This window comes from Gymnoscopelus braueri (assembly GCF_963280865.1).
Source record: "Gymnoscopelus braueri genome assembly, chromosome: 16".
NCBI lineage: Eukaryota > Metazoa > Chordata > Actinopteri > Myctophiformes > Myctophidae > Gymnoscopelus > Gymnoscopelus braueri.
The window spans coordinates 23,133,784-23,144,454 of record NC_137616.1 but is presented as its reverse complement, the minus strand read 5'-3'; the positions used below and the strand labels follow the sequence as shown (position 1 = coordinate 23,144,454).

General features: G+C 42.2%; 1 protein-coding gene across 1 annotated transcript; it reads left to right on the top strand.

Annotated features, from left to right (window-relative positions):
• Positions 1–501: 501 nt before the first annotated feature.
• eif2b2 (eukaryotic translation initiation factor 2B, subunit 2 beta) lies at positions 502–9,782 on the top strand. The gene is made up of 8 exons (XM_080453389.1): positions 502–752; positions 1,764–1,884; positions 2,249–2,400; positions 2,856–3,019; positions 3,238–3,333; positions 5,298–5,435; positions 5,534–5,600; positions 9,582–9,782. Exons 1-8 carry the CDS (start codon positions 581–583, stop codon positions 9,737–9,739), a joined length of 1,068 nt encoding a protein of 355 aa, XP_080309515.1. The 5' UTR covers positions 502–580; the 3' UTR covers positions 9,740–9,782.
• Positions 9,783–10,671: the final 889 nt, after the last annotated feature.

Sequence of the window (10,671 nt, the reverse complement as noted above, 5' to 3'; positions counted from 1 at the left end):
AGTTCTGTAATACTGACCAGCGTTGCCAGGTCTGCTTATTATAAGCGACTTTGGGCTTGTTTTTCTGTAAAGTCGCTTGTAAAAATTGGTAAATTGCGGGTCGCTTATTTGGTTTTGTTTCCTAATGTTCCTACATTTTCATGTCAACGACCCCTAGATTAATATGTTTGTCCGTGAGCCCCCCAATCTGAAAATATTTAGTGCCAGGGAGTAGGGAGTGGGACCTCCCCCCTACAAGATTTATGTTGTTAAAAAACTTTTTTTCCAAAGATTTTCTTTTTTGATCTACAAGCTCACAATGTGTCGCACCACGACGCGTTGTGAGCTTGTAGATTGGCTATTTTCAAATAGCCGATGTACTGTATGTGTATGTAGCCTAGTAGTCGCTTCTTTTGGGCTTGTTTTCATAGACCTGGCTGCTTGTTTCTTTCGCAAAACCTGGCAACACTTATAGTGACCCCGAAACTCTTCCTTCCGACTCTAAACCTACCACTTCCGGGACATAATACTACAGCTGCTGATGCAAACAAGAAACGTGTGTTGACATTTTGAATCAGAATTTATCTCGTGTTTTGACAACATGCCTGCGACAGACAGGGAAACCGACCTCACGGAAAGAATCGAAGCCTTTCTAGCCGACCTGAAGCACGGAGGCAGTGGGACAGGACCGCTGCGTGGCTCCGCCGAGACGGCCCGAGAAACCACTGCGTTGCTCCGCAGAATAGCGTCCAACGCACGATGGAGCAGTGCAGGTTGATCTACCAGATGCTTACTATGAGCCTTTTTCATTTCAGGGTCACTCAGTCGGCCCACAGACAGTGATGGAAGAAGTACTCATGTTGTTTGTTTTACTTAAGTCAAAGCCAAGGATCAGTACTGCAATGTAGAAATACTCGGTTACAAGTAAAAGTCCAGTATTCAAAATGTACTTGAGTAAAAGTACAAAAGTATTGGTATCTTACTAAAAGTAAAAGTACTCATTGTGCAGAATCACAATTTCAAAATGTATAACAATCTTTTGAAAATAGCAGATCTACAAGCTCACAACGCCTCGCAATGCGACCGTTGTGAGCTATTTTCAAATAGCCGAAGTATATATAAGTATATATAAAGTGTTGAAGTGGGTAATGTATGTTTTGTAATCAAATTAAAAATCTACAAAGTAAATAGTAACTAAATTTTTCAAATAATTGTAAAAGTGCAGCGTCTGAGATGTAGTGGAGTAGAAGTAAAAGTATTGAAAATAATCCAGTAAAGTAATAATTACAAAATGTTTTATTTAAGTACAGTACTTAGTACAGCCCGGCGTATGTGGTACCCCGGGCACCACGTTCAGAACCAGTGATTTATACTGTACATGGCCTGTTTTCTAAAGGCTGATGAGCCCCCCATAATGGGTTAGCAAGGAAGTATAAGCTTTTACCACTTTTAACCCGGCGTTCCAATTTTGGACATGTCATTATAGCCGAATGTTTTCAAAAATACCAAAAATTAGGTATTTTAGCCACGCGACACTCTTGTACGAAATATGATCAGCTTTAGCTTTAACAGACAACCAACAGCTGTCAAACGTGTGCTGTCAGCTCGATTTTTTGTTGATGTTAATATTTCAGTGACATACCTGTAACCTTACTTCTTACCTGTATCTTCAACTGGAATAAAGCTTGACATGTATTACTGTTGAAAATACCACATTTTTAAGAATAAATTAGCTGCACATTACATAATTATTTCTCTTAAATTTAAATATTGTTTTGCTTTAGGCGATCTGATGGAGATTATCCGCAAGGAGGGAAGGAGGATGATCGTTGCCCAGCCCTCGGAGACCACTGTTGGAAACATGGTTAGACGAGTGTTGAAGATCATTAGAGAAGAATATGCCAGGTATATAGTCCCTTCGATTATAGAGATTGATTGATTGATGTACTTTATTTAGTAAGACATGAGAACAACAGTACATGGAAGTACAAATTCACAATACAAGGTCTACTAAACTGGAAGGCTCATAAAGCACTAAGCTTGTTTAAAATGAGATCCCCACGCACACAAATCATGATGACATATAAGAGACAGACAGATATACATATATACAATAGTCTCAAAGGGGTAGGTTATTGATCAATACATTGGTATCTGAATGTATTTGTAAGGCAAAATGGGAATCCCCTGCCTTGCACTCCTACCAATCACATTTTAGTGATAGTTACAGTGCATCTTGTCCTATTTCTATTTGTTTTGTTTTTCATAGGTCCCGGGGAAGCAGCGAGGAGACGGACCAACAGGAGTCTCTCCACAAGCTGCTGATGTCAGGGGGACTCAGTGAGGAGAACTTTAGGCAACATTTTCCTCTTCTTAAGTCCAATGTCATAGAAGCTATCAATGAACTGCTTACAGAGCTGGGTAAGTTATAATTTTCTATTATACTATTATATAATTGCTGTCGGGCAGAAACCTTGCATCTCCACGTTTCAACTTATTAGTGTCACACAAAAGTAGCAAAAAATTGCAGATCTACAAGGTCACAATGCATCGTGATGTGGCGTGTTGTGGATGTTTCGTGATGTTTTGCTATATTGGAAAAGCTTTCAAAGTGAAAGTGAACATGGTTAAGTGTGTGTTGGTTTTATTAATATTGAACCAGTGAAAAGTATTAACAAGGGCTTGGGACTAAATAACTACTTTGGATCAATTGGAATTTTTTCTTCCGACAGCGACGATATGCAGTCTGCTGCTTGCTTATACATTAACGATTTGTGTTTCGCTTATATAGAACAAAACTGGACATGCTAAAGGAATAGAGAATCATAACGACTATTTTGTTGATACACTTTATAATTCTTCTGATCTTATCTCAGAGGGAACCACTGACAACATCGCTATGCAGGCCCTTGAGCACATCCACTCCAATGAGGTCATCATGACTGTCGGCCGCTCTCGCACAGTTGAGGCCTTCCTCAAAGACGCTGCTCGCAAGCGCAAGTTCCATGTCATCGTGGCAGAATGTGCCCCCTTCTGCCAGGTAGCTGACTGTAGTTTATTTTTTAAGACATAAAAAAATGCTTTTAACACACAATGGCAGTATGCTTGTCAACGGAAACAAGTAAAGGATTTGCTGGTTACACAACACACGCAGAGCCATAACCTTATGCTGTTTTGTTTGCAGCAATGAGATGATTCTAACATAACTTGTATACTTATTTTAAGATGATTTTGTATTTCGCTTGAATCTTCCTCCAGGGACATGAAATGGCAACCAGTCTCTCAAAATCTGGAATTGAAACTACTGTGATTGCAGATGCTGCCATATTTGCAGTGATGTCTCGGGTTAATAAGGTACATGACAAACAATGCACCTTTTCTATTCTTTGCATTCTCATGTAGCCCACCCCCACCAGGATTTATACCACAGACAAAAGCCTGAAGTTGGTTTCATACTTTAACCACTTCAGCCCTATCTTTTCAAATTTGGCAGGATTTTAACAACGTACGACTGATTGGCTGAGACGTGTGCAGGGAGCACTCATTTTGCTTCACGTGTTAACCTATTCCGTCCACCACGTCTTGCCAACTCAAGAAGGGGTGTTTGCAGGATGTTAACTGAACCAAAACAAGCGCTCCTCAAAGACATCTGGCTCGGGAATTAGCTCCTGTTTACAAACCTGTGCAGTTTAACGGCCATAGCAACAGTAACTGAGGTGGTTGGGGCTTTTGTGAATGGTCAGTCTGTGAGGGTTCAGGGCTTAAGGTGGGGGACATAAAGATTGGCCTTCTAGTACATTTTCCAGCCCTTAACACCGCCTTGCACTATTGCATTATGCTGTGCATAGGGTGGACATTGAGATTGTCCCAACCTCACCAGACCGACCCCAAATGATCCGTTGAAGCCAGTAACAACTACTTCCAGTTTATACTCCCATGAAGGACAGATTTCAGTTTAGTTATTCAGAAAAAATATGACATGGCTTTCCTACTTGGTCAGACAACTCGTTGTAGTTCTGAAAAACCGTGCTGACCATTAACCACTGTTTTAACCATGCTGACCATTAACCACTTGAACCCTAATGTCCCTATTCTGAGGCAAACATTTGCAGAAAATATCTAGTGTAGAGCGAAAAATTGAGGAGGCCTAGTATCTACAAGTTTCCTAGGGAGCTTACTGGGGAAACAAGAGTGCACAAATTATAGTCATCACGTCCTGTTGTCATTCATTTGAGTGATCTGTTCATGCCAAAATCCTCAGTCTAAATTTACAGTAACTATGAGAGTCTATAAATGGAACCGTGGTTCCATGAACACTCAGAATTTTACTGTGTGAGAGAGTGACACTATGCCCACTGACACGCTGCACGTCAGTGGAGAGGTGCGTGAGACTCCAGGAGATGCTTGGGAAGGTAATGGCTATATATATTGTACTTTCAGCACAGGCATTCCATATTTAAGTCCCAGTCCTACTAGTAAAGTAGATCCTACCAGTAAAAATCCTGAGTATTCATTTATCAATTTATCACTGTGAGTGTTTGTAGACTCTGACAGTTAAATTAAGACAGAGGATTTTGGCATCATGGCTGCTGTGATCCCGTAGTCTCTGGTGTTTTTTGCTTTCTTTCTCGTAATCTTAAATTGTTTTGGTTACTACAGGGTCCCCACGGTCATGAAATTCCTGGAAATATTTTGAAAAAAAAAAAAAAAAAAATCCAGTACTGGAAAAGGTTTGGAATTGATCAAAGGTCCTGGAATTTATCAAGGGTCCTGGAAAGATATTTGGCTATGCATTGTTTTTGGCTATTGATTTTTTTTAATACAAAACATTTTCATAAACATGTATAACATTACACAAAATATGTAACATAAGTAGTTTTTCGCCGAACGGGCTGTGTAACACCCCATCCGCACTGCCAGCGATGCGACGTGATGCGAAGCGAGCGGGCGATGAAATCTCATTAAAATACATGTTTTTTAATGAGACCGTCCTGACCTACCGCGAGCGACAACGAACCGTGCAACGACGTCGTCCACCCCTCCTATTTTCGCTCGCAGGGTCACTATGCCCTAATTTTGCACGAAATGTTGAATGAAATTGTACTATTTTATATTCTATGCTTTATTTTTGCTACACTGCCTATCTTTGGGCATTGTACATAGGAGTAAGAGACACATTATTGCGATGAATGATTGTTTTATAGGCCTGGAAATTGGGCTAAATATTCTGGAAAAGTTTTGGAAATTCATTGCTAAAAATGTGTGGGGACCCTGTTACTAGAACTTCAAGGTAGGCTTGTCTAATCATCTCTCCTTAGGTCATTATTGGTACACAGACCATCCTGGCAAATGGTGGGCTGAGGGCCGTTAATGGAACACACACTCTTGCGCTGGCAGCCAAGCATCACTCCACACCGCTTATTGTGTGTGCCCCCATGTTCAAGCTCTCACCTCAGGTAACTTTGAAAAATATTGACCATAATAGAATATTTTAATCTGTCGTGATACAGTATCTCTCACGACAGACAATGACAACAATATTCTCTGCCCTTAGTTTCCAAATGAAGAGGATACGTTCCATAAGTTTGTCTCCCCACATGAGGTGCTCCCATTCACAGAAGGTAGCACAAATTTCCCCAATGTTGTAAATGGTCTAATCAACATGTTTAGAAATCTTCAATCTGTGAATATCCAAAAACTGACCAGTGTGCATGTTGGTAAGGAAGATATCAGTTATCAACAAAACAAAAAAAATTAAGTAAGGAAATATACCGTATTTTCCGCACTATAAGGCGCACCGTTAATGCGCCTTATAGTGCGGATGCGCCTTATAACCAGGTGCGCCTAATATATGTATCAATATTGGTTAATTATGGCCCACGCAGCAAAGTGAGCCGCGAACCGCGCGGCAAAGTGAGCCGCGAGCGGCGCACCAAACCGAGCCGCGCCCAAAGCCAGCCGCAAGCCGCGCACCAAACCGAGCCGTGCACCAGACCGAACCGCGATCCGCGCCGCAAAGTGAGCCGCGACCCGCGAGCCGCACACCAAACCGCGAGCCGCGCAGCAAAGTGAGCCGCGGGCCGCGCACCAAACCGACCCGCGAGCCGAAACACCGACGCGCGACACATTGTTTTCAGATCGTTATTTTCGGTGCGACACAAGCGTTGTTGTTCTTTAGTTCCTATCTATCTCTGCTCCTATGAAGTGTACATTATCTTTTTCATATTATTATTATGAACTTTATATTGTAGTTTGTACCCTGTATTCTGAGTTTGTGACTACAACAAGTAGCAAAATAGAATGTACATTAGGACAGTGGTTCTCAACCTGTGGGTCAGGACCCCCAGGGGGGTCCCCACATGATTGGGGGGGGGGGGGGTCCCCAGATGACAGTGAAGTCACAATTTAAGGAATTTTAAGATATTTTTAATACCTCAAGAAAGAAAAGAAAAAAGACTATTACTGCATCCAAACTAATCAACAAACTATACTATAAATACGGTCAAAATTGTGAAATAATATAAGAAAGAGGCGATCTACAAGCAAGGCGTTGTGAGCTTGTAGATTAAAAAACCTTGTAGATCTGCTATTTTGACTATGTATCTGTGGAACTGAGTTAAACTAAATTAAATGCTTCAACTCCTAATTCCAAGCGCTTCTCAGGGTGGGGGGTCCCCAGTTCAAATATGATTATTTTGGGGGGTCGCTGCCTGAAAGGATTGAGATCCACTGCATTAGGATATAATGTACACAGTCACACACACATAGAAGATATGGAGATTGGAGATCAAAGAAAACGATAGAAGGGGGGGGGAGACGTGTAATTGGGGACCCATTACATTGAAAACCTAGCAACATCACTGCATTATGGCCACCGTATGTATCAATATTGGTTAATTGTGGCTACCGTAGTCAAGGGGCGTAACAGCAGGGAACCCCGCGAATTCCGCAAATTCCAGTCCCACACCACTTGTGTGTGTATAAACCATTATAACCACGTACAGTATAAACACCCCAAAATGGCACCTGTCAAGAAGAGACACGCTTACGACGCAGAGTTCAAACTCAAGGCTATCAGTCACGCAGAAGAACATGGCAATAGAGCAGCAGCGAGAGAATTCAACGTCAACGAATCAATGGTACGAAAGTGGAGGAAGCAACAAGATGACCTGCGCCAAGTAAAGAAGACTAAAAAGAGTTTCCGCGGAAACAAAGCGAGATGGCCACAATTAGAGGACACACTCGAACAGTGGGTTGTTGAACAGAGAGCAGCAAGTAGAAGCGTCTCTACAGTCACACTGCGAATGAAGGCAACAGCGCTAGCACATGACATGGACATCAATGAATTTAGAGGCGGGCCTTCTTGGTGCTTTCGTTTTATGAAAAGACGTAATCTCTCCATCCGCGCACGAACTACTGTCTCGCAGCAACTGCCACAGGATTACCAAGAAAAGCTGGCCTCTTTCCGCACATACTGCAAAGACAAGATCACTGAAAAAAGGATCCGGCCAGAGCACATCTTCAACATGGACGAGGTTCCACTCACCTTTGATATTCCTGTGAACCGCACTGTGGAGAGAACGGGGTCCAGAACGGTGAATGTACGCACGACAGGGAATGAGAAGTCATCCTTCACTGTAGTTCTCGCCTGCCAGGCTAATGGCCAGAAACTTCCACCCATGGTTATTTTCAAGAGAAAGACCTTGCCAAAGGAAAAGTTTCCAGCCGGCGTCCTCATCAAAGTTAACCCGAAGGGATGGATGGATGAAGAAAAGATGAGTGAGTGGCTGAGAGAAATTTACTTAAAGAGACCGGGTGGCTTTTTTCACACAGCGCCGTCCCTATTGATCTACGACTCCATGCGCGCCCATATCACCGATGGTGTCAAAAAACAAGTGAAAAACACTAATTCGGTGCTTGCTGTCATTCCGGGTGGATTGACTAAAGTACTCCAGCCGCTAGATATTGGTGTCAACAGGGCGTTCAAAGCTAGACTGCGAACTGCGTGGGAGCAGTGGATGACAGAAGGCGAACATACGTTCACCAAGACGGGGAGACAGCGCCGGGCGACATACGCCACTATCTGCCAATGGATCGTGGATGCCTGGGCAGATATATCAGTCTCAACGGTGGTCCGAGCTTTCAGGAAGGCAGGAATTGGCACTGTCCTGCCGGACAACAGCAGCGACACCGCCTCGGATGACGACTCTGACGAGATGGAGCCGTTGGATCCTGTACTCGCCCAGCTGTTCAATTCCGATACTGAAGAGGAAGAATTCGAGGGATTTGTTGACGAGTCTGACGAGATGGAGCCGGGCACGTTGGATGCTGTACGTGTACTCGTCCAGCTGTTCAATTCGGATACTGAAGAGGAAGAATTCGAGGGATTCGTTGATGGGGAATGAACTGAAAAAGTGAGCTTTACGTGTTTCTTTTACGTGTTTCTTTTACGTGTTAACAACTGAACAAGGCTGGGAGTGGGAGATATTGTGAATATGGACATTAACGTTTGAACAACGTTGAGTTATTGTTATATTTTTATTGCTTTGCACTATTTCCAGAGTTACTATATTGTGATTGCACTAACGTTTGATTTACCGTAGCTAGCGGTATCAGACTGTTTCTTTTACCTGTGTGTTTCCATGTGTTTCCCTTACTGAATCAGGGAAAAGTTCCCCTCCATGGATGCACTAACTACGTGATAAAAAGTTGCACTACCTGTTATACCTTGCTGTTGGTAAAAGATAAACTGTGTCGCGAAAATACTACGTCACTGACGATACCTTGGGGAAAAAATAAAACAGCCGTACTTGGAGAAAAAATGTTCCCCTCCATGGATGCACTAACTACGTCATAAAAAGTTGCACGACCTGTTATACCTGGCTGTTGGTAAAAGATACACTGTGTCGCGAAAATACTACGTCACTGACGACACTTTGGGGAAAAAATAAAACGGCCGTACTTGGGGAAAAAATAAAACAGCCGTTGTTTGTTTGATTGATTGAAGACTTTATTAGAAGTTTGCATTAGAAAAAAATAACAGTCTCATGACAGCACATATCACTGGTACAAGGTCTACCTTACATGTCTAGGTTCATGTGTGTTGTAAGAACGCTGGTTTGTATTAATTCTGTTAATAAAGTTTGACTGACTGACTTATCTGACTGTTTTCTTTAGCGCAGCTCCATCTAGTGGATGCATAACGCAACCCCAGCCACTACAGTAGCTTCTATTCTATGCGCCTTATAATGCGGTGCGCCCTATATATGAAAATTATTGATTTATTGCAGGTGCGCCTTATATTCAGATGCGCCTTATAGTGCGGAAAATACGGTAATCAAACAACACGATTCAATGCTCAATACCTCATAAATAAATAACTTGTGTCAGAAGTGATGAAAACGACTGGGATGTTCCTCCCTGTCGTTTTTTCGTTTATATTATGAAACCGTATTACAAGATAAAACATGGACAACAATTCACCCATGTTTATATGAAGCATCTAAAATTACATTATACCGCTTTTTACTGTCTGTGACGTACAAAAGGAATCCTTAATGATGATCTGCCTGTTAATGGTGGTCTTGAACTTGTCTTTTTAGGTGAGATTCTCTCAAAGGTGAATGTGCACTGCCCAGTGTTCGACTATGTCCCACCTGAGCTCATTACACTTTTCATCTCCAATATCGGAGGAAACGCACCATCATACATCTACCGGCTGATGAGCGAGCTGTATCACCCTGAAGACCATGAACTGTAACCAGTGTAAATATGATGAAAAATAAAAAAAGATGAATATGTTGTGGCAGTTTTTGTTTTTCTAAGTGATGCTATTTGGCTTATTTGAAAACTTGTTTTGTATAACCTGCCAAGGTTTGATCCTGGGGAACTTTAGTCAAATCCCTTATAGTAATAAATGTAAGAAAATGAACTGTCCTGAGCTCCAGCGTACGCCAAATTGGACAAGGGATGACGGTAAGCGGGTGGGCTGCGGCGGATAAAGGTAAAAAGGGCGTCCATCTAGGCAGGTGTCATGTGAGTCTAAAATACTTGATAGTCATGTAGACAAGCTTCGGTTTCCAGAAGTCTTCTCCTGGACTGGGCTTTGCTGGTCAGTCCAAAAGAACACTTCAAAAGCACTAGAAGACAACTTCTACAGTTCAAAGATGTGATGTGTAGTGGACTAATGCTCAAACTCACAGCACTGTGTTTCTATGTTCAAGTCATGCAAAACTGCTGTGAATTTTTCATCATCTTAAGTCTTATGCCTGATCTTATTTTGTATTTTTAAAAACACATCATTAATTCCTTGAACACTTCAGGGTTAACTCCAGGGGCCTATACACGAAAGGCGAATTAAATAAGCCTGGATTTAAGTCAAATCCAGGTTTGACAAAGTCTGGTCCGTACAGCCTGGGGCCTGTTCCTCAAAAGGTGAATTAGAGCTAAAGCCTGGCTTAACCACCTATCCTGGCTTAATTTAGCCAGGATTAGAGCTGAGTCGGTTCCTCAAAAGGTGAATTATCTTGAAGATTAATTTAGCCAGTTCACCCTGGCTAAGTTTAGCCTTATCCGATTCCTCAAAAGAGAATTGAAGCAAGCCTAGCTTAGTTACCATGGCAATTTAGCTGTGAAGTTAGCCTGGTCAGGAGCAGGCTAACAGCCAAGCTTACTTAATCCAGTGCCTTGTTC